We start from the raw sequence: 22,557 nt of genomic DNA, 5'->3' as shown, positions 1-22,557 counted from the left end.
TTATTTTATTTTTTTAATCAGGGTTGTGTAGACTTTTTTTATGACCACTGCCCATACACGCAAAATTGATGCAATTGCAAACCATAATTCCACTTGAGGCCTTCGAGATGACAAAGGATTTCAACACAGGATACTTCAGAAATGAATACAATGACTTGATATCCGTGGTGGTAAAAAAAAAACAAACAAAAAAACATGTTGCCCACTCACTAGCGCATGATTAAAACAATGTCAGCCTTGAGCAGCAATAACCTCTCCGTGGCAGCAGGTGGCGCTGTAAATGTTTCATCGGCAAGCCCTTGGTGAGAAGAGGAGGGCGCCTTTCCTGTTCTCGTCGTCACTTCGGCTCTTCATCTTTTAAGTTGAAGCTAGCTGGCTAAGGGTAGCTAGTCTCGGAGAAAACAAACCCTCCCAGGTGATCTGAGTCTTCCCGACGGACCGATTTATGCTCCGTTTCAGCGCTTGAGTGTGTCGGCGCTGCGCCGGGTGTCGGGAGGAAAATGACATCTTTTTCACAAAGGTAATTTTGGACCGTTGGCGCAAACGTTTTATTCACGAGTCGAATTTATTAAACGATCCGAAGTTGAGCCCAAGTCCGTCTCCGTTGTCGAGCGCAACAAAATAGATATTATTTTAGCCTATTCGTAACTTTCGTTATGTTTCTCCTTGTGGTCATGCATGATCTTTTTCCCACTGGTGCCCCATTTACAATGACAAGTTTTTGGGGCAATATGTTTTATCGGCAACACATTGCAGAAAGTGAATGTGCATTGGGTTTCACTCAATGCTCTTTACAATAATAATAATAATATTCCCTTTATTAGTCCCACAATGGGGAAATTCGAGATTCGAACCCAGGCCTCCTGTGGAATACCCCCCCACTAGGTTTAATTCTGTTCATTCTACTTTTATTTTATATGTAAGAACGTTTTTTTTTTTTTTACTTTATGCATATTTCATCTTTAGAACCCGCTACTTTGTGTATATTGGATCTCATATTTGCACAGAAGCTCCCAAATCTTTTCCCACGGAGTATAAAGACAACAAAGGGAGATGCCAGGAATAACAGTGTGTCATATTTTCACCTTTGATCTTGGTATGCTTAAGAGAGCAGAATGTGTTGGTGCTTGAATTTTGCAACAATGTTGAAAGGGCAAGTTGAATCAGAACATTCTTTACCGTATGTAGAATGATTTTGTTCCATGTGCCTTAAAAAAATGAGTCCGTTAGTCTGGAGTGTGAAAAATAATCATTCTATTCATTTTGTTTTCATGAGCTGAACGCATGAATAACGTCAAAGGGATAAACAGGCACCCTTCACAAGCAGTTAAAGCCCGTAACTTGCTGACCATCTTGTGCACAGCATTCCTGGATGCAATTGATTGCTTGTTCAGGTTCAGGTCTTGCTGCAGTGGGCTCCTGGCAGTCCAGACCACAGCCCAGTCACGCACAAAGACGCACTGTGTGAGTCAGACGCGGAGACCCGAATGGGATCTGATCCTTTTGCCACGGAGGCAAAGGAGCACACCTTCTCCATTCATGTGCACTCACCCAGAGTGTCATCATTGATGCGGAAATTATACTGTATGGAAATAATATTTTTCTTTCAAATGAAACTTTATATATAACTCAACTTTATTTATAGAGCACAACCATTACTGCATAAAAAGTGCTGTACATGGAACATAAAATCTACTATAAAAAAAAGACAATTGAAAAGTTACAGATGTAATGGCCAATCAAAAATGTAATGTTGTATTGCATCAAGGGTTCAAATCTACCTTTCTGTTTGTGATTTTAATGATTAAAAAAATAATTGCGGGTGTTCTATGTTAATGTGTATTAAATGAATTTTAAAAAACCTTATATGTTGAATTAAGTTCAAAGGAAGAAAAAAAGGCAAGTGATTGCAGAGTCCGGTAGGATTTTAAATATATCGCGTAGCAACAGAAGAAAAGATGGTCAGTTGTTTAAGAATTATTGATTTTTTTTAAATTTTTTTTTTTAATTACGCTATACTTGGTGACCTTTCTTTAGTAATCTTGTACTCAAACAGTCCATCTATTAAAACAACTAAAAATTTTGACAAATTTAAAACTGACAAACTTGATCTAAAAAGTAATTCAAACTCACTGAATTAAAAAAAAGTCCAAATCAAATAAATACAAACTATACTAAAAAAATAAATTCCTAAACAATCATAACCATGTTCCAGATTCACTGCCACGTTTTTTTCCATCGGGGAGTCGTTGACTGTAAATTGGTACGCATTTCTTGACAATTTTGCCTTTTTTTGTGTGATTGCCTCACAGCATTTATCCTGCCCTGGTGTTGCTTCTCTTCCCATCTGCCATCGCCGCGCAACAAGAGACCTCGCTACTGGATGGCTGGCGTGACGTGTGGCTGTTTCGTTTCCTGATCAACGTGCTGGGCTACTCGACCATAATTATCCCCGGCTACCTCCTTATCCGCTACTTCAAGCGTACCAATTACTTGGACACGGGTGCGGCTCAACGTCTTTGCTTTGATGCCTCTTGGAATTGAGTCGACACATCATGCGGTTCTTGGCTTGTTTTTCAGGGAGCGGCTTCTTTTATTTGGTCATCAAGGCCTGTGTGTTTGGAAGTGAAGCAAAGTCGGGCCTGTTGGACGACGTGTCCGTCACATCCAGGAACGAGGGAGATTCGAGCTCGGCGCTGCGACAGGCCGTTCACTTGATCTTTTGTGCTGCTGGACTTCAGGTGAGGATCCTCCCGTTGAATACACAAGAATATATATGTAAGCTTTAAAATGAGCCGGTTATGATCCTGCTTCTTCTATTTGCTGAGGTGCAGGGAGGACTGTTTAATGTTTGCTTTAAGAGTGAGCTCAGTTTGGTAATAGTTCATTTGCATATTTTAAATGAAATGAAATTGATTTTATTGTAGAAAATCAAGGAAGCCCTGGAAAAAAAAAAAAAAGGGTTACCGGTTTTTCTGTCAGGGCAAATGCATCAAAAATCTTATCAATATTTCTCAGTTTGATTTGCCTTTGCGAACTGCAACCACATTAATAAGCTTGAACTCAGGAAATATTTGTCAATGTTTGTAGTCGATAATACATTTCTGACCACGTGAAATTGGATAATTCCCCGCCGCGGCTAAAGATCTTTTTTTTTTTTTCTTCCTTTTTTTTCAAAGTTGCAGCCTTTGTGATTTTGCGATTTTGGTTTTTAAATCCGATTCCTTGTTCAGCCCTCGTTCCCACCCCCCTTTTGCGCTCACTGTGCTCTTTTGGTGTGCCAGGCGTCATACCTGACATGGGGCGTCCTGCAGGAGCGGGTCATGACCCGTTCCTACGGCGCTTCAACTCCAGAAGAGGAGGGCGAACGCTTCAAGGACTCTCAGTTTTTAGTCTTCATGAACCGGATTTTGGCTCTGACCGTGTCGGGGCTGTGGTGCCTGCTGTTTAAGCAGCCGCGCCACGGCACGCCCATGTACAAGTACTCGTTTGCTTCGCTCTCCAACATCATGAGCAGCTGGTGCCAGTATGAGGCGCTCAAGTACATTAGCTTCCCCACTCAGGTCCTGGCCAAGGCTTCCAAGGTTATTCCCGTCATGCTCATGGGTAAGGTCATTTCCCAGAAGAGTTACGAGTACTGGGAATACCTGACGGCCGCGCTTATTTCCATGGGCGTCAGCATGTTCCTGCTGTCCAGCACGGGCGACAAGCACCGGTCCACCGTCACCACTTTCAGCGGCGTGGTCATCCTCGGGGGCTACATCGTCTTCGACAGCTTCACCTCCAACTGGCAGGACAACCTGTTTAAGTACAAGATGTCGTCAGTCCAAATGATGTTCGGGGTCAACCTGTTCTCTTGCCTCTTCACGGTGGGCTCGCTGCTGGAGCAGGGCGCCTTCTTCGACTCTGTGGCGTTCATGGCGCGCCACTCGGAGTTCGCCTTTCACGCCGTGCTGCTGTCCGTTTGCTCGGCGTGCGGCCAGCTCTTTATCTTCTACACCATCAACCAGTTTGGCGCCGCCGTCTTTACCATCATCATGACGCTGCGGCAGGCCATCGCCATCCTCCTCTCCTGCTTTCTTTACAAGCACGCCATCACACCGGTCGGCGGTTTCGGCGTCGCCGTTGTCTTTCTCGCCCTCTTTTTGCGAGTGTACGCCCGCAGTCGGATGAAGTCGAGCCGGCGGCAGGCGCAGTCGACGGCGCAGAAGGTGTAGCGTTTGCACCAAAGTTAGGACTGAGGCCACGTTTTCTGTGGTGCTTTTTTTTAAAACGGCTCGCATTCATTGTTTTTGTGTCTGTTAGGTACTGAAAAGGGATCATTTTCTTTGTTTTGTGCCTCCAACTGGTTCACTACCTGCCTCTTCCCAGTCACAACATGTTCTTCTCCCTTAAACCACCCCGTGCGGCCACTCCTTGTTACTGAGAGAAAAAAAACGACTCCATAAAAAGTTAAGGATGAACCGAAAATGTTCTGTAACCTTGACAGGAAAACTTAATTTGACCTCCAAACTTGAATTCCGATCACGGCTCAGGATTTGGACATGTGACTTTCGTATGCTGAACCCTTAGGCACTGTGATGTCATTTCCAGCTGACAGCAAGTGGCAAAATGGCTGCTCTGTCGGGATGGATTTTTCTGCTTTAATTAATTTTTCAGAATAATAAAAAAAAATTTGACTTGACCTCCCCTTTAAAGAAATTAAGTTCACCTGAAAAGATTTTTAGGTTCATCCTGAAATTTCATCTGAAAGCGAACTTTATGTGAGCTTTATGGCCAAAACAGTTGGACTTTATGACATTGGCCTTAATTGAGTTTGAACACCGAAACAAGATGGTCAATGTCATAAAATCCCGTTTCTTTCTGTCCCATTTGCCAGATGTGCTTCTCATGTGGAGAGAAAGTGGCCTTTTGTCTTTTGTATGATAAAACGTCACCTATATCTTTTGCACACCACACATACACTCAACTGACACTTTATTACAAGTCCAAATACACCAGCGGAATCGTTTTGCCCTTGTTTCGGAACCTGATATTGTGGCCCCTCAGCGTATGCGCGCGCACTTTTTTGCGGGCCATTGACGTGACCAAAAGAGATGCTGCAAAGGAGTTCTCTCTGTGCTGCATTATTTTTAAGACACTTTTTTTTTTTTTTTTAGTAATTGTCATTACGTCATAGCATCACCTCCTAATTATGGTAATATATCTTTTAAGTTGTTTTCTATCCACCATGTCTGTTGCACTGCATCTTGTGTCCGACCTCACCATGTGAACAATGATGACAAATATGTGGGGACGACCCTCGGAAACGGTCAAGGGGGTAGTACAGTGTAACATCTCTTACTTATGGTAAGTGGATTGGTTGATAATAAAATACATATTAATATATAATGTTCTGCTTCTTTTATAAGGAATGAGGTCTTAAGATGAGTTATTGGGAGTTGACATTTTACAGGAGGATTAAAGAAGGGAAAAGGACGTTTTTTTGTTTTTTTTTACACATTATTCCACGCTTTGATTCAATTTGATTATATTGACTCCGTAAACTTGAAAATACTGTACTTACAGTTAATATTCAAAATTATTGCATTGGTAGCGGTAACTGAAATTGATTGGTTTTTTTTGGGGAGGTATAATCCCGCCCTTGGCTGACTCACAAACCTCAACATGTATTATCATTCACTGTGCATGAACTTGGAAGATCTTCATGTATGGGAACTCGGTCACTGTGGGGAATTTTACGACTGGCACATGTTAAAATATCAGCATTAGAAAACAATGTAAAGTAACATGACGTCTCAAGAGAAAGAGGGCACTCTAAAGGGCCACCCAACTGATTCGGTGCCCTCAGGCCCTCAAGTTACATTTTTTTTTTTTAAATATTGAGGTACACCTGTATTTGAACAACTACATGTATACTTTTTTTTACTAGCTGTCCATAACCTACCCAAAATGAATGCGGAACCCTATTTTGGGTCCCAAACCACCAGCTTAATACTTCACACATTTGACCTCTTCTGGAGCGTAGCTCAAAATTTTGGCATGAGCTCAAGTCTGCTCAGTAAAATATTTGCAGGAGGAAAACAAGAGGGCGTTGCAGTAGTTTCTTGATGACAAAGTTCCCTCTGTGCAATGACTGACTAAAATTTAGTGTTCAAGGACACACTCCCACTGAATATTTCCACCACTGAAAAGGTCGGACAGTATGACAAAAAACACAATTCATGAAGCGTCATTCTCATCAGATTGTAGCCTTCCTCATTCGAATGTCATGTCACAATTATACACTCGATTTTTCCTTTCCCACTTGGTGACCATCATTCACGCATTGCTTTCACTTTTAATAAAAGTTGGCCACCTAGTGGCTAAAAGCGGTAAAGCATAAATGTCGTGACGTCACTGGAAATAAACAAAGCCAGACGTGGTTGAGTTCAGTATTGCATGTTTATTTTTTGCAAAACAATACTTTTATACAGACAAGCCTGGACTCAGGCAAAGGAATCTTAAGTCAGTCCTCTTTCTCCATGCAGCGTGCAGTGTTGCAGATGATCAGAACTCACCCAAACCGTCACCACAGACCCGATAATGGAATGTACCATTCCCATGTTCACTCCCACATTTAAAACTCAGTGCAACAGGGTACTCGATAAAACAAAATGTGCGGTCACCAACTTTACAGCAAAAAAAAAAAAAACAAAAAAAAAAACTGCTTCGCTTTAAAAGGAGGGTCTTGCAGATAAATGCTCTACAACAAGAGCAACACTGGTCCACCAAACGACATGAATATTTGTTTTAGAGTTACTGCAGTTTAAAGGATGAACAATAGAAACATGAGACCGATTGATAGAAATCTGAAAGGGGTTGTTTAATCGACTTCTTCCATGCGTGAGGCGTCGTCCTCACCGTCGCCTTCTAGTGGAGGAATCTCATCTGGGGCAGATGTGGCTGTTGCCTCCTCTGTGGGGACGTCGTCGTCGTCAATGCCTAAGGGACACAAAAATTGGGAGTTTGCGTCAAGCACCATCCAATTTTCTATAATGCATTTCCATCACAGCAGATGCGTAAAAAAAAAAATACACAAAATCGGTTTAAAGTGTACTATAAAAGAGGTGCCTTTAAAGCTGAAAACGTCACTTTCAAATGTATTCATTAATGTTGAGCCGGCTGTAAACTGGCTAAAACATTCGCCACTTTGTTGTCGAGTTACTCGGCACAAGTTGTGACCTTGAGCAGGTCAAAACACTCACAGCGCCTTGTAGGTGGAAAAGCGCTACCATGAGTTTTTGTGCCAATTACATGTTTGAGATTCAAAGCGCATCTGAGCCTTTGAGGTCTGCTTTGCTGAGCACGTATCGTATTGAAACGAATAATCATTGCAGCTGGAGTTTCTGTGCGTGTCCTTACCAAGTCCAAGTTTGATCATTCTGTAGATGCGGTTGGAGTGAGTCTGTGGGTCGTCCAGAGAGAAGCCGGAGGACAGCAGGGCGGTCTCGAACAGCAGGATGACCAGGTCCTTGACGGCCTTGTCGTTCTTGTCTGCCTCAGCCTTCTCCCGCAGGGTCTCCACGATGGGGTGGTCGGGGTTGACCTCCAAGTGCTTCTTGGCCATCATGTAGCCCATGGTGGAGTTGTCCCTGAGGGCCTGGGCCTTCATGATCCTCTCCATGTTGGCCGTCCAGCCGTACGTGCTGGTCACGATGCAGCAGGGAGAGGACACCAGGCGGTTGGAAACGGTCACCTGCGTGGGGGAGTGGCAGCACTTCAGGTATGCGCAGTGTCGAACGGCATGAGGTTAAGTAGCATGCGACTCAAAATGGTTTTATGTTCACTCGCGTCAAAGCAAATTTTCAACCCAGGCAATGTTAAATGACATTCACAAGTTAATCAGAACTCTTCAAAACCTTGCACGGTGGACTCACCAGAGTCAAAGTAATGTTCAACTAAGCCACCTGTTGTAACAACACAACTACGATTGGGCCAAGTCCAAAAGCTTCAATGTAGAAGAAAATTCCGTCACAATTCCAACGACTCCTACCTTCTCCACTTTCTTGTCCAGGATCTCCTTCATGAGCTTGCAGAGGTTCTCAAACTTGGCCTTGTCCTCCTCCATCTTTTTCTTCTCATCTTCATCCTCAGGGAGCTCCAGGCCCTCCTTGGTGACCGAGACCAGGCTCTTGCCGTCAAACTCTTTCAGCTGCTGCACACAGTACTCGTCGATGGGCTCCGTCATGTACAGGACCTCGAAGCCGCGCTTGCGAACGCGCTCCACAAAGGCAGAGTTGGCCACCTGGTCCTTGCTCTCGCCTTGGGGAAGAATTCATTTCAGGATAATTAAGATTCAAAAGCGCAATCAAGGGTTGACAGAGCCAAGCTGAAAACTGACCAGTGATGTAGTAGATGGACTTCTGGTTGTCCTTCATGCGAGTGAGATATTCGGTGAGGGAGGTGGTCTCGTCTCCGGACTGGGAGCTGTGGTAGCGGAGCAACTCTGACAGCTTCTTACGGTTTTGGGAATCCTCATGGATGCCCAGCTAAATACAAATGATCAATTTTTTTTTTTTCGTCAAAAACCTGAATAGCACGCAATTTATTCTCAACTCAACAGCTTTTAACAAGTTACCTTGATGTTCTTGGAGAAGCCTTCATAGAACTTCTTGTAGTTCTCCTTGTCCTCGGCCAGCTCTGCGAAGAGCTCGAGACACTTCTTGACGATGTTCTTGCGGATGACCTTCAGGATCTTGCTTTGCTGCAGCATTTCTCTGGAGATGTTGAGGGGCAGGTCCTCGGAGTCCACCACGCCACGGACAAAGTCTGGCGAGGAAACGCAAATGACATTTCATCAGAACCTCAGAAACGGAGTGGCTCAGCAGACCCCCGCCCGAAGATTAATCTTACTGAGGTACTCGGGGATGAGCTCTTCACAGTTGTCCATGATGAAGACTCTCCTGACGTACAGCTTGATGTTGTTCTTCTTTTTCTTGTTCTCAAAGAGGTCGAAAGGCGCACGGCGAGGGATGAAGAGCAAGGCGCGGAACTCAAGCTGACCCTCCACGGAGAAGTGCTGCAAGGAGATGACGAGGAACGCTTGATCTCCAAAATCAGATGCGAGGCAACCTGTGAAGTCTAATTAGCGTCGTAGCAATACCTTCACAGCCAGGTGATCCTCCCAGTCATTTGTCAGACTCTTGTAGAACTCCCCGTACTCCTCATTTGTGATGTCGTCGGGGTTTCTGGTCCAGATGGGCTTGGTCTTGTTCAGCTCCTCCTGGTCGATGTACTTCTCCTTGATCTTCTTTTTCTTCTTCTTGTCCTTATCTTTGGAGTCATCCTCCTCATCCTCGTCGACGTCTTCGATCTTGGGCATGTCCTCGCCTTCCTCTTTCTCTTCCTTCTCCTCCGCCTTCTCCTCCTCTGCCTCGTCGTCGCTGATCTCCTTGTCGCGCTCCTTCTCCACCTATGCGTCACATTAGCCGTACAGTTCAGAGTGTGGCTTTGCGCCATCTGCAGAAAACAAGCCAGAAATACTTACAAAGAGGGTGATGGGGTAGCCAATGAACTGCGAGTGCTTCTTCACGATTTCCTTGACTCTCTTCTCCTCAATGTACTCTGTCTGGTCCTCCTTCAAATGCAGGATGATCTTTGTTCCACGGCCAATAGGCTCTCCTGCAAATAGTTACACAACTATGATTGCACAGTGTTCCGACGGGCTGTCAAATTAAACAACGACAGGCATCGGGTCAGTTTCATAAATCAGGCGTGTGACGGTTTGGACAACGCACCACTGTCAACGGCGACTGTGAAGGAGCCACCAGCGGAGGACTCCCAGGCGTACTGCTCGTCGTCATTGTGTTTGGTGATGACGACCACTTTCTCGGCTACGAGGTAGGCGGAGTAGAAACCCACGCCAAACTGACCGATCATGGAGATGTCAGCACCAGCCTGAAAGAAAAAGGCAAATTGCAATGTGAAAATTACACCTGCAAGGTCTTGCAAATACAATGAGGCCAGTCTATTCCATGCATCCTTGCTGTCAGGTGTCCTACGGGAAGTGCACTTTTTTGGTTAAAAAAAAACCCCCAAAAAACTGTAGCTAAGGACCTAATTAGAACCCAATTAACAGTTTGAGGAGTCACCATCATGATCTGACATTAAATGTCTGTTGAGGTCCCTTTATCAATAGTTAATTACCTGCAGGGCCTCCATGAAGGCCTTTGTGCCAGACTTGGCGATGGTTCCCAGGTTGTTGATCAGGTCAGCCTTGGTCATGCCAATGCCAGTGTCGATGATGGTGAGGGTGCGGTCAACTTTGTTGGGAATGATGTCAATCTTCAGATCCTTGCCGCTGTCCAGCTTGGTCGGGTCAGTCAAGCTTTCGTAGCGAATTTTGTCCAAAGCCTGATTGATCAAAACGACACCATGAATGCAACGCTAACTTCACCCAACTCTGACCTCTCAAGACCTGTCCGACTTACATCAGAGGCATTAGAGATTAACTCCCTGAGGAAGATCTCTTTGTTAGAGTAGAAGGTGTTGATGATCAGGGACATCAACTGAGCAATCTCTGCCTGGAAGGCAAAGGTCTCAATCTCTTGCATTTCTTCAGGCATCTGCACAATAAAGACAGGGTTAGATTGAATCCGGTTTATTTGCAGCAATAGCAGTAACACATTCGAGGCAGAGGTGGTGCCATTCCGATCAAAACCAACACTATTAAGTGTTTTAGTTGAGACTAGATTTTTTTAGTACGACTCAATGCGTGCAGGGAAATGTTAATAAAAATAATCTGTGGTCAAAGGTTCTTCAAAGTTAAAAGACAGTCGCCCTCGCTGCTCCAGATGGCGGAAGTAGCCCGTAACCAACATGGCGTCAACACGCGCGCGCACACATAGACAATGGCTCCCAGCAAGCACGTGCTTGCAGAGAAAAACGACAAATAAAAAAAATTCTTTACAGAAATCGTGCACCGTGTGCCCACTTTTCAGTGACGTCACACGCGACTTGTACTGTAAGTGACGCCGAGCGCTCACATTTCAGCCGAAACCACACAAAGCATCGTAATCGAGCGGGCCGACTCATACCGCAGACATTTTTCTCCTTTCTGTGATAGCGTCGAGTTATTAAATTCCATGAAGCATTACTTTAACGACTGATAGTCTAATTATTTTAATGTATGTCAATCGTTCGATTTTTTTTTTTTTGTAAACACAAAAAGCGTCGTCATTGAGGAATCGAACGCTTCCTCTACGACCTTGTCTCAGACTAACGGAGCAAATATTAGCAAACTATAAGGCTAGTACCACCACACCTGCTTTTATGTAACCAAAACTCGACCCGCCGCCTTGATCTGCAGCGCTGCATCTTTTAACGCAACCCGACAATGCGTCAAAACCCAAAACAAACATTACGTGACAGTAAATCACGCATATTTAATACATTTTAAAGACAGAAATGAGATTTAGAAGACATATGATGCTCGGGATACCGTCATGACTCAGGGGCCCTCGCATCACATCCCATCGGAACGAAAAACGTCGCATAACTAAGAAATAATGACGCTACACCCACAAAAACAACCGAGCGTTGGGATGAGTGACCTTGTGCACCCACCTTGTTTGTTGCGTTGACTTTTCTTGAATAAAATGCAAACAAGTAAACGTCCCCCTCTGCTCTCTGATTGCAGGGAAAAGGAAAGGGACTTCCTTTCAATAGACCGGAATCTTTATACACATGGGTTTCGACTTGGTGCAAGTCATATTCATCCGCGGTGCACTGTGTAACATTGAACCGCACTGCTTGTCCTTTATTTTTTTTTTTAGCTTCTTTACGGAGAAAAGTCAAATTAAAGACTTTAGTACTTCTTTAAACACGCACTTGGAATAATATAAAATGGAAGTGACAAACATATGCCTTGGTGACATTTTCAAAGGCAAAATAAATATTTATGGTGTTTTCAGTATAGTTACTTATGTGATTTAATAGTTGCTTTGAAAGCATGCCTACTGTTAAATTACCTAAATTAGTTGATACTGTAATGGTATATATTCACCAAACCTACCCATAACCTAGCAGATAATACAGAAAATTATTACATAAAAGTCATGCTTGTTGAATGCGTTGCTGCCATCGTGTGGCATCACAGATTATTTAGCCTTCGAGGCCGTTTTCATGGGGAACAACTAGTCCTCAAATGCTGCCAACGAACACGATCGAAACAAAAGTCTTAATTATCACAAGAAAGGTGCTTAAAGTCAATGTGTCATAACGTTGTTTCTATCCTAATAAATCGAAAAAAACACCAGGGTCTTTTTAATTGGGCGTAGGGATAGTGGAAATGAAGAGGGTGTGCTTCGCTTCTTCTAGCACTTTCTACAACAGAGAAAAAAAAGAAAAAGAAAACGCGCCTGAAGTGACGTCACATGCTTGTCAACTGCAGCCCTAGCTACGCAGCTGCCACTAACACAAAAACTATGGCAACCTTTTTGTGATGTTTATTTTAACAAATTACACAATTAAGCGAACAGTAATTGCTAATGTTCGTAACGGCAATATGTCAATATACGAAATCTACTATTTATTTTTATTTGAGTGGGAGAATAGATACAACATACACAAAATAATTACAGTTGCCGATATTTGACTACTTCAATACATGTTTGGAATGTTTTGGGGGATATGTTATGTGTGTCCTAAACAGTTGAAGACATAACTTAACTTGTTTAATGTTTGTTTAGATTCAAATTGAGTTTCGATATGCTTCTGTATGGTTGCTAATGTTGCGTTCAGTTATACTCATAAATTAGAAATTCGAATAATTTTAATGTCACTCATAGAACAATACTGTCATGAAATCACCTGAATGTATTCATTATGGATTTTTTTTTAAATACCCTCGAATATACTCACGGTTCAATCCAAATCTTCACTCCAGTTGTGTAACTGTGGTTGTTCTTAGACGGTACACAATTTGCTTTTACGCGAAGGCGATAACAGAATAAATCTTGTTTTGCAGCAGTGGTAAAGGGCGGATAAATGACACGTGCATATGTGACGTGATTCTTTAATGTTTGTTTATGGAAACTTCGTCTGGTCTTTGTTTTGGTGAGAACATGTGAACTCAATGGGCCAAAATTTATGATGTTAAATCATACGATTGTGTTTGTTGTTGATTTTCCAGAAGGCCGTCCATGTTGATTTTCTGACAATACTGGTAATCCAATGACGTCGCGAACATCCTTGCGTCCAGATTTCCGGGGTAATTGGTGCACATGTGGTACAAGCATCATCGCTTAAGTTTTTCTTAAATATAGTTTACAAGTAACAATTAACGAACATGTACTTTCCTCGACTGCATTTAACCTGTTATTGTACAAACAACGACCAAACAGCACTAATACGACATAAACATGAACATTAATAATAACATTTATTAGCATACTCGGCCATGTGTGGTTTGTTCGATTTGGTAACATTCAAGCTCTGCTTTGTGCTGAACGTTCAGCCAATTGTAGCTCCGTGCGCCGGCCACATCCCGGAACTAGAAGCACGCGCCCCTTCGCTGCTTCACTGTCGTTACTTGCGTTTGTGTAATAGCGGGCCGGCGGCTAGCTATTGTGCTAATCCAGCTCCAGTCGTTTTTTGAAGGCCGTTCGCACTTTAAAGCACCGTTTTAGGCGCTTGGTACATTCAGATAAGGAATATTTCGGGGTAGGTAACCATGTTTTGTCTTTGAATGCGCCATTTTATATGCTAGACTTTTAACGTTTATTTGCTGATAGTAGCTTAGCCTATTTTAGCCATGCCGGGTAAATATAGCGTGGTTAATGGCCGCGTAACATTCTGCCCTCGTCGTTTTCGTCGTTATGACTATTATAGTAAGAAATAAAGTATTTGAGGGCGACCTGGCGTCTATTTTCGCCTAAACACTGGACTTTGACACCCTGCTACTCGCCTATTTCCTTAGCGCAATTACCAAGACTTAGCACGCTGTGACTCCGAGGTCGTTGAACGACGATAACAAAACTCTAAAGTTACAAGTTGCAACACAAGGAAGTTGCAATCTGCCTTTATTAAAACATTGTTCGCTTTGACGCTCTTATACTGCTATCTTCTCTGTTAAATACTTCGAGTAAAACGTAATGCATGTTTGTCACTATTCCACATCAGGTCAGTCCTAGTTCGACCCACGATGTCCTTTCCTCCACATTTAAACCGGCCACTGTTACCCCCTCCTGGGATGCCTCCTCAGTATGCGGGATTCCCTGCAGGTAAGCCCTTAAATGATTCATACGCTTTCATACAGTTTGAGGTGGGGTACACATTTTTAAAGTATCTTACATGACCTCACGTTTAAACTGTAAAATCGGACTGAAAAAAATGCCAGCATTCACATGAATATTAAATACAAATTAGTAATGCACAACTTTCTTATTGCAGGAGCTCCAATGATCCCAGTTCACATGGGCATCATGACCCCTAACCCTGTAATAGTGTCGTCTCTGCCTGTGGTCAGCAAACCTCCAGTCCATAGGAAGGACGCTCTCCTCCGAGTCAAGGATGAGGAGGCTGGCCCTACAACTACAGTGTTTGTGGGCAACATATCTGAAAAAGCCTCAGACATGCTAATCCGGCAGCTGCTAGCGGTAAGGGACGGGTTTATGATCATCTGCAATGCATTTATTCATTATTAATAGTGCCATCTCACCAGTGTACATGCATATGATGGTTTAATTTAATTCTTATTGTTGCTTGGGGTAACTTGAGGTTATGTGGAATGATTTTTTCTGAGTGTCTTTTTGTGCCCTTGCTATAGAAGTGTGGAATAGTTCTGAGCTGGAAAAGAGTTCAGGGAGCCTCAGGCAAGCTACAAGGTAACCCATGATGAATTACATTGATGTGTTTAAGTTTATTGCAAACTGCAATGTTAAGAAAACTCTGTTCTGATTTGATTATCTTTGAACTTTTCCCAAATTATCTTATGGAAAGGTATTATTATATTCCAGGGCCACTGTTGCAGGAGCTTTATTACGAGGATGTGTTTTAAGTGAACATAATGGTCATAAAACTAAGTTATCCACTGTATGATAGGACTCAACTTTATTTCAAGAGTATTTACAAATAAACAACATCAGCTGTAACAAACAAATCGTTGTTTATTGGCAGCGTTTGGGTTTTGTGAGTACAAAGAGCCGGACTCCACTCTCCGAGCTCTGCGGCTGCTTCATGACATGCACATTGGGGACAAAAACCTTCTTGTGAGAGTGGATCCTAAAACGGAAGCGCAGCTGGATGAGTGGAAGGCCAAGAAGAAGAGTGCAAATGGGGTAGGATATTTGTTTTCCCTTACTGTAATCTTGTTTTTTAAGATTATGCTTCAGTTTTTACTTCCAACGTTGTTGTCTGTGTTACCAGAAAGTCGACTCAGAGAATGGAGATGATCAAGAGGAGGTTCTGGATGAGGAGACTAAGAAGAAGGATCAGGTCGTCAAAGGTGCAATTGATGGATTAATGCGGGAATATGCTGACGAGCTCAGCGCGCCTTGTCAGGATGAAGAGTCCTTGCGGCGAAAAAGAAAAAAAGACAAAAAAGATGAGGTGCGACAAGTCCATCTTGACGAACTTTAGCATAAGACAGTGGCAAAAAAAATGACATTTTACTTCAATCCACAGGATGACTTGAACACAATCGATATGGAGGATGACAAGAGAGACCTGATTACACGAGAGATTAGTAAATTTCGCGACACTCACAAGGTAAAGTCACCCTTTTGATCCTCTAGTTGACATTTCAGGTTTTTGGACTGCAGCTGATCACGTAATAGTTCACTCCTGTAGCTTGCACACTCAGCAACATTTTACCAACATAAAGACTGAATGAATTGGATGTCATTAAAGTACACATTGCGATTAATTTGCTTCACACTTAGTGCGGTATTTAATCTTTAATGTCGAGGCACCTCGAAAGATTTGTGTAGTGAGTCTATTTCGGTGTAACAAGTATAGATTTTGCATTTATCACGCGCACACAATGCATGGAGACGATGAAAAGTTACTTAAAAGCTAATCTATTGATTAAACCCCACCATTATGATAGTGATCATATGGTGACTAAAGCAAGATGAATCTCAGAGCTTTGGAAAAAGTTACGAGGATAGGATGTAAGTATGAGCCTTCCTTTACTTTCTACATAAACTGGGCGCCCCCCTCTTGAGGACTCGCAGAGGGGCAACTGCACTGCACTTTGGCCTGTTTGATCAGCGTCCGTCCTCGCCAACTCGAACCAATTTGCGCCCATCAGCGGTGCCTCGGAAAGCCGGAGAGTGTGTGAGCCTTTGCGAGTCTTCTGTAAACTGTTGTCCTGATGATGATGGTTATGTTTAAAGCACAAACCTTTTGTGAATAACCGCTGCAGTAACTGTGGCCATAGTCTTGAACATGATGCATAAGTACGGGGTAACGAGAGAGGGGGGTGCCCTCTTCACAGCAGCACAGTGATCTGAAGACTTTGAAGGTACGTGCCTCTGCATGTGGTGATGTTTTGAGGTGTCGTTTCCATCTTGCTGTCCTTCAGTGCCTGGCTCGCTCTGCCTTAGTGTTGACAAACTTATTACGGAGCGTGCATGTTGTGAGCAGGTCGAGTATTCTTTTATCGCAGGTGGAAAACAGTCATAATATCAGTCGGTATTTAGTTTTTTTTTTTTTTTTTAGGAGGGCTGTCGCATTTTTTATGTTTGTAGTATCCCGCTATTCAGGTGTTCCAACTAAGAAAGTTGGACAGAAACTGCGCATTAAAATATGATGAATTTCCCATACTACGTTATTTCCTCAAATAGTGACCAGTGATGTCCATTTACTCAACTGCGGAAAGAACTGCACAAAGGTAAGATGTTTAGTCAAGCCTTCTAGGAACTCATGAAGTTTTATGTGATTTATATTATTCAGTATCTTTTGGCTTATTTTGTTTCCTGACATGTCGAAGGTGCCAGACATTTAATTGGTAAGATGTTCCATTAGATAAGAAGTAATGTAATTCAATGACGTGCATTTCCTAATGAATAAATCACAATTTAAAAGTCCACAATCGTGTTGAATTAAATGATTGTTCACTGCGTCGCATTTCGGTTCCAGATATAGTAACACTAATTCCCTGAAAGGCCGTGTTTATTTGACATATCCAGCAATGTAATTTGAGGCATGGCGTCTATTAGCATAGAGGTCACTATTTGAGGGAATTATGGTAACTAATTTTTCTCGACTTGGAGCGTTGTTCCTTTATCACGAAGAGGTAAGTGTAATACAGAAACACCCAACTGATGTGTTATCGCTAAAAGTGTAACGACTATTCTTCTCCTTCTACCGTAACTCCAGTTATTATTTTTTTTTCCGCGCTGCATTAGACCCAAGGCTTGTCCATCACAGCTTGCCAGCATGATTGTGTGTCAGCTTGTCCACTCACTCTGGATGCTGCGTTCCTCACTTTAACGAAAGATGTTCCCATCGAAAGCCTTGTGTGTAATGCTCTTAAAGGCAGAGTTGATGTGTGTGCGTGTGCGTCTTGGGTCGCCAAGAGCCGCCGTAGACTTCTGCAGGGGGTAAGCCAAGCTTCTACAATACTTTTAATTGATCTGTGCAGAAATGTTCCAATGTACTCACTGAAATAAAAAAAGGTTGTTTCTGTTGATGATGCTGAAGCAAACCCAAAAGCCATAACGTGTTTCCCTTGTACACCGTGTGACCTGCTTTCCTCCCAGGCCTAACTTAAAAGGCTTTATAGGGGCAGCGAAGGGCTGAGTCCATAGTTCATCACCTGTAAGTCCCAAACAACAAGTTCAAGCAAAGACTGACGTCTGTTCTTTGTTTTTGTATTTCCTTGTCCTGAGAGAGGCACTCTTAAGGAGAGAGAAAATGCATTGTCTCTTGCGGCGCTTTTTTTTTTTTTTTTTCCCCCTTGTCGTTTCTCGTATGTATTTTCCAGTTACGTCTACGCTAAACTTGACTGTCTATATCTCAAGTAAGCTTGAGGACTTGTAGCCATTCGCATGGACGAGTAAGAGCGTACGAAAAGCTCCTCGTCCGTCATCACAGTCTGGAAGCCACTTAAGCAAGTTGAGTGCAAACGCTCGCCTCACCCCACGCTGCCCTCTGAACCTCTGTGTGCTTTCCTCCGACAGAAAAGGGAGGAGGAGAAGGACAAGCGGGAAAAGGAGCGTCTGGAGTTTGAGAGGGAGAAGCGCGAGCGGGAAAAGGAGCGCGAGCGCGAAAGAGAGCGAAGGGACCGCGAGAAGGAGAAGGAGCGCGAGAGGGAACGGGAGAGGGACAGGGAACGAGAACGGGAGCGCGAGCGGGACCGGGACAAAGACCGCGAGCGCCGGACCAGGGAGCGAGACTGGGAGAGCCGAGACAAAAGTATTGCTCGCAGCCGCTCCAGGTAAAGTAAAAGATCACTTCTGTACCAAGGGGCTGTAAACGACACTGACTGAATCTTTGCCAAAGGGAGAAGAGCCGCGATCGAGAGCGAGAAAAGAAACGAGACCAAGACGATGAAGAGGAGGTGCACGAACGCAGAAGGCTGGAGAGGAAACTCCGAGACAAAGAAGCAGCCTATCAGGAGGTAGGAATCGACTTTGGTAGACTTTGGGTGTGGGTTGTCGTGGCTCATCTGAAACAATTTTTACGACAGCGTCTAAAAAACTGGGAGCTCAGGGAGAGGAAGAAAGCACGCGATTATGCCAAAGATGTCGAGAGGGATGATGAACGCCGACGAGAGATGGTGAGAAAGAGAGATTTTGTTTCTTGGCCAAGCCTAAGTCCACTTTTGTCTTCTTCTCCCTTTTTCTGATTATATAACAGCAGGATATTGCGGATTCCCAGTTGTTCATCTGTGTCTGATTGTGTGTGATTATAACAGGTCACAGTTAGGCCAAATCATTGGTGTTGTCAGCATGGATATACCTATCCTCTTCAAATTTGTTAAAAAAAAAATACTTACCTTTCTAAACACAAGTTCCAATGCTCGCCTGTCACATGCACTACCAAATGACACTGATTTCATTTGTCGCATTTCAAAGTCCCCTGTCCCCCACCCCCAAAAAAAATGGTCAAAACGTGTCGACTGAGGATTCTCTCAACAATGTGGGAAATTTGGAAAATAAAAACCAACTTATTTTAACCATCAACATTAGAAATACATGTCTGCTCAGTCACATTAATACTGAGTCATTTCCAGTGCTGGTGAATCACTAAAAGTATTTTCTGTTTTGAGTTTGCTCTTATGTCACGGCAACTTCACCAATATTCTTCTCCTTTCACATTCTTCTTGTTGCACAGTCCTCTCAAAAAGTCAATTGTTACAATTGTGGCCAGAAATATGGTCTTGTGTGATGTCACCGCAGGCTCTGATATATGGCCTGTTTTTTTTGGTCTATTTGGTGATTCCACTGGAGTTATGAATGGCTGTAAGGTGTTCCCATTTCATTTCTGTGTCAGGTGAAGGAAGGCAAACGGCTAAGAGGCTTCCTGGAGGACTACGACGATGACAGAGATGACCCGAAATACTACAGGTAGGAGGCATACAGGCCAATGTAGTTAATCACATAATCACCAGTAGAACTTTACATTTTTTTATTTTTTATTTTTTCCAACATGTGACATGTCACAGTAAATAAAATAAAAAAAAAAACACATGGAGTTGGATATGTTCAGATCAGAAAGTCAGCCTAAATGCTAAGCAATGTTTGTCTCATGTGTGTATTGTTTACATACAATTTTGACATCTGTATCTGTTCCATGAATGTAAACACAATCACTTGAAATGCGCATGAAATTAGGCAGTCAAAATAATTGGATAAAAGTATCAAATCTGAATTGGGCTCTAAGCCTGCTAGTACAAGGCAGCCATTTTTGGGCTAACAAAGGGAAAGATGAAAAGCAATGTGACAACTGACTGCCTTTGAACACCAAACGCTATAAAATGGCTCTCTTCCTTCCAAAAGATAAATTAGCTCAGTTCCGTTTGATGCTGTCGTTGAGATAATTTAGAAATTATTTCATAATTGTTACTAGGAGGTTTTAAATATTTTGTGCCCATGGTGCCTTTTTTTTTTTTGGTAAAGCTCCATAAGATGTGCAACACTGCAAACAAGAACCACAGTTATACATGGTAGTGTTCCAATTTATCCAAGTCATTGTTTCATCCTGCTTCCTGAAGATTTTTCACAGTAAATACACACGCCGTGGCCTACATTTACATTCTGGTGGCAGACAAAAAATAAAAACCCTGCAGCCATTGTTCTGAAGCTTGTCGTTACTCGTTGTGGCCACTAGGGGCAGCGCACTGCAGAAGCGCCTCAGAGACAGAGAGAAGGAGGTGGAGGCGGATGAGCGTGACAGGAAGAGAGAGAAGGAGGAGCTGGAGAAAATCAGACAGAGGCTGCTAGACGAGGGACATCCAGACCCAGACGCGGAGCTACGCAGGGTAAACGCTGATCTCTGACATCATTATTCTTGTGCGTGCGTATGCGTGTGTGAAAATCTCTGCGCGAGCGTGCATGAGTGTTGTCTCTGTGAAGGTCACTTCATCATTCCTTGCCTATTGATTCATGTCACTGGTGTTCACCTCCGGCACATCCTATTGGTTCAGATGGAGGAGGAAGAGGAGGAGCGACTGAGACGGCCTCCAATCGTCCAAGAGCCAGAACACGAGGAACCTCGGGAGCAGCGCCACAGGGCTTCACGTGACCACCGAGGGGACCACCGTGACCACAGAGAGAATTATAGTGGACACCAAGACAGACTGGAGTATCGTCCGCACCCAGTCCGCTCGGAAGACGAAGAGGTTGAGGAAGGCGAAGATGACTATTACGACGAGGAGGACAACCCCGAAGTCAAGCCCTGTCTCAAGCCCACGATGAGGCCCATCACAGCAGCGCCGTCTGTGTCATCGGCCAGCGGCAACGCGTCGCCCGACACGCCCGGCAACGAGTCGCCGTGCGGCATCATCATCCCGCATGAGAATTCGCCCCCCAACAAGTTGCCAGAGGATGAAAACAGACCCAAGATTGGCCTCAGCCTCAAACTAGGTCAGTGGATTTCACTGCATTCAGAAATAGGGATGGAACAATAGAGAAAATTAGCATAAATATAGAAAGCTTTAGTTTCTTAGTAAGACAGCTTTTCAATAAATTACAAATGAACCTGTAAAAAAAATAAATAAATAAAATAACAGAGGTCACTGAAATAACTTAACTGGAAAGAGACTTTGACCAAGTGAACATTTCAGAGTTTAACTTTTAACACAGGTACAAGCGGAAGTCCCAGTCAGCCCAATGCAGGCAAGAGGAAGAAGCTGCCCGTCGACAGCGTCTTCGGCAAGTTCGAAGACGAGGAGGCGGACGAGCAGCCTCGCAAGAGGAAACTGGTGCCTCTGGACTATGACGACGACAAGAGCCTGGGGGCGGACGGCGCCAAGGGGCCCAACTCGGAGGAGAAGCGCAAACACATCAAGAGCCTCATTGAAAAGATTCCCACGGCTAAGCCCGATCTTTTCTCCTACCCTCTGGATTGGTCCATGGTGGACACGGTAAGCAGCTACCTGGTAACTACGTATTTGTAATCCAGACGGGATGGGGACGCGACGTGATGTAACACTCGCCTTCTGTATTTCCCCACAGACGTTAATGGAACGACATGTGCGGCCGTGGATCAATAAAAAGATCATAGAGTACATCGGAGAGGAGGAGCCCACATTAGTAGACTTTGTCTGCTCCAAGGTATCCATCACACCCCCTGGTCACGTATGTCCACTTTTCCCATGTGTGCACTCACCCTTGTTTCTGCAGGTGATGGCTCACGGCACCCCGCAGGGCATCTTGGACGACGTCGCGATGGTGAGTCACTGATTGTCATTTTTGTGAAGCTGTTTGATGTGTAGCATATCCGGAAAATGTTTTGAACATCTACAAGTTGTCATGGGAATTTTATGCTGCATCAAATAGATAGCGATGAATTAATTATTTTCACCCGGGCTACTTTTTGTAGGTTCTTGACGAAGAGGCTGAAGTCTTCATTGTAAAGATGTGGAGGTTGCTCATCTATGAAACAGAAGCCAAGAAGATTGGTCTGGTAAAATAAGTACAAACGCCGATGACATTCTCGATTCTAATGTTTAATAGGTTTAGGAGAGTTCTCTTGCTACGTGTCCTTTCTCTGGTGCCTCGCCATCGTTGTTGTAAATAATGTCATTCTTTGGAAAAAATAATTTCCTTAAAAGGACCATTTGTTTGATTTTATCAGCTTACTTGAACTTCTTGTTGGGGGCAAGGTTGTCTTCAACATGTCGTTTGAATGTGGATTGCTTCATTTGTGTGCACACCTACAGTAACACGTTTGTGGGGGTCGCGGGGGGGCATGCCATGCCATTGATTTCGTTTCCGCTGAATACATTTGTTAAAAACCACTACAGGAAAATGTTACAGATAAGATACTCTCCATTTTTTTGTATTGGTGAACATTTCAATTAAAAAAAATAGTTGTTTTATACCTGTTTTTGTTGACACTTGAATG

The 22,557-nt window shown here is 43.5% G+C and overlaps 3 protein-coding genes across 4 annotated transcripts; 2 read left to right on the top strand and 1 right to left on the bottom strand.

Annotated features, from left to right (window-relative positions):
* Nucleotides 1-289: 289 nt before the first annotated feature.
* slc35b2 (solute carrier family 35 member B2) lies at nucleotides 290-4,716 on the top strand. Its single transcript, XM_088286430.1, has 4 exons — nucleotides 290-520; nucleotides 2,313-2,503; nucleotides 2,581-2,741; nucleotides 3,285-4,716. The coding sequence occupies exons 1-4, from the start codon at nucleotides 501-503 to the stop codon at nucleotides 4,215-4,217; spliced, it is 1,305 nt and encodes a 434-aa protein (XP_088142556.1). The 5' UTR covers nucleotides 290-500; the 3' UTR covers nucleotides 4,218-4,716.
* Nucleotides 4,717-6,425: 1,709 nt separating this feature from the next.
* On the bottom strand, nucleotides 6,426-11,645 carry hsp90ab1 (heat shock protein 90, alpha (cytosolic), class B member 1). Its single transcript, XM_088286429.1, has 12 exons — nucleotides 11,608-11,645; nucleotides 10,473-10,607; nucleotides 10,189-10,395; nucleotides 9,780-9,939; nucleotides 9,530-9,663; nucleotides 9,146-9,454; nucleotides 8,896-9,061; nucleotides 8,621-8,811; nucleotides 8,384-8,531; nucleotides 8,036-8,304; nucleotides 7,405-7,738; nucleotides 6,426-6,984 (listed from the first exon to the last, which is right to left on the bottom strand). Exons 2-12 carry the CDS (start codon nucleotides 10,605-10,607, stop codon nucleotides 6,866-6,868), a joined length of 2,172 nt encoding a protein of 723 aa, XP_088142555.1. The 5' UTR covers nucleotides 11,608-11,645; the 3' UTR covers nucleotides 6,426-6,865.
* A 1,861-nt stretch (nucleotides 11,646-13,506) lies between these two features.
* rbm25b (RNA binding motif protein 25b) lies at nucleotides 13,507-22,538 on the top strand. 2 transcript variants are annotated; one of them, XM_088286786.1, is made up of 18 exons: nucleotides 13,507-13,704; nucleotides 14,164-14,264; nucleotides 14,434-14,639; nucleotides 14,810-14,867; nucleotides 15,160-15,320; nucleotides 15,409-15,591; nucleotides 15,667-15,750; nucleotides 18,168-18,424; nucleotides 18,490-18,607; nucleotides 18,677-18,766; nucleotides 19,483-19,556; nucleotides 20,109-20,213; nucleotides 20,320-20,470; nucleotides 20,636-21,074; nucleotides 21,294-21,574; nucleotides 21,666-21,764; nucleotides 21,834-21,881; nucleotides 22,033-22,538. In XM_088286786.1, the coding sequence occupies exons 2-18, from the start codon at nucleotides 14,186-14,188 to the stop codon at nucleotides 22,123-22,125; spliced, it is 2,526 nt and encodes an 841-aa protein (XP_088142912.1). In that variant the 5' UTR covers nucleotides 13,507-13,704; nucleotides 14,164-14,185; the 3' UTR covers nucleotides 22,126-22,538. The 2 variants fall into 2 exon arrangements, with proteins under 2 accessions (XP_088142912.1, XP_088142914.1); XM_088286788.1 differs by lacking the exon at nucleotides 20,109-20,213 and having other exon boundaries at nucleotides 13,511-13,704.
* The last annotated feature ends 19 nt before the right edge of the window (nucleotides 22,539-22,557 follow it).

The sequence above is a fragment of the Idiotropiscis lumnitzeri genome, chromosome 21 (assembly GCF_059441095.1).
Source record: "Idiotropiscis lumnitzeri isolate Australia: NSW breed Sydney's pygmy pipehorse chromosome 21, RoL_Ilum_1.0, whole genome shotgun sequence".
In the NCBI taxonomy this organism is placed as follows: domain Eukaryota; kingdom Metazoa; phylum Chordata; class Actinopteri; order Syngnathiformes; family Syngnathidae; genus Idiotropiscis; species Idiotropiscis lumnitzeri.
Note: the sequence above shows the minus strand (reverse complement) of the source record. Positions and strands in the feature narration are given on the sequence as shown.

Excerpts from the sequence above, each read along its gene's own strand:
- slc35b2 (XM_088286430.1), top strand. The coding sequence starts at position 501 with ATGACATCTTTTTCACAAAG. Across the intron at positions 521-2,312 it reads ATGACATCTTTTTCACAAAG|CATTTATCCTGCCCTGGTGT; the intron begins GTAATTTTGGAC and ends ATTGCCTCACAG. Across the intron at positions 2,504-2,580 it reads TACCAATTACTTGGACACGG|GGAGCGGCTTCTTTTATTTG; the intron begins GTGCGGCTCAAC and ends CTTGTTTTTCAG.
- hsp90ab1 (XM_088286429.1), bottom strand. The coding sequence starts at position 10,607 with ATGCCTGAAGAAATGCAAGAGATTGAGACCTTTGCCTTCCAGGCAGAG. Across the intron at positions 9,455-9,529 it reads GCTACCCCATCACCCTCTTT|GTGGAGAAGGAGCGCGACAA; the intron begins GTAAGTATTTCT and ends TGTGACGCATAG. Across the intron at positions 9,062-9,145 it reads AGGATCACCTGGCTGTGAAG|CACTTCTCCGTGGAGGGTCA; the intron begins GTATTGCTACGA and ends ATCTCCTTGCAG.
- rbm25b (XM_088286786.1), top strand. The coding sequence starts at position 14,186 with ATGTCCTTTCCTCCACATTTAAACCGGCCACTGTTACCCCCTCCTGGG. Across the intron at positions 14,868-15,159 it reads AGCCTCAGGCAAGCTACAAG|CGTTTGGGTTTTGTGAGTAC; the intron begins GTAACCCATGAT and ends GTTTATTGGCAG. Across the intron at positions 15,321-15,408 it reads AGAAGAAGAGTGCAAATGGG|AAAGTCGACTCAGAGAATGG; the intron begins GTAGGATATTTG and ends CTGTGTTACCAG.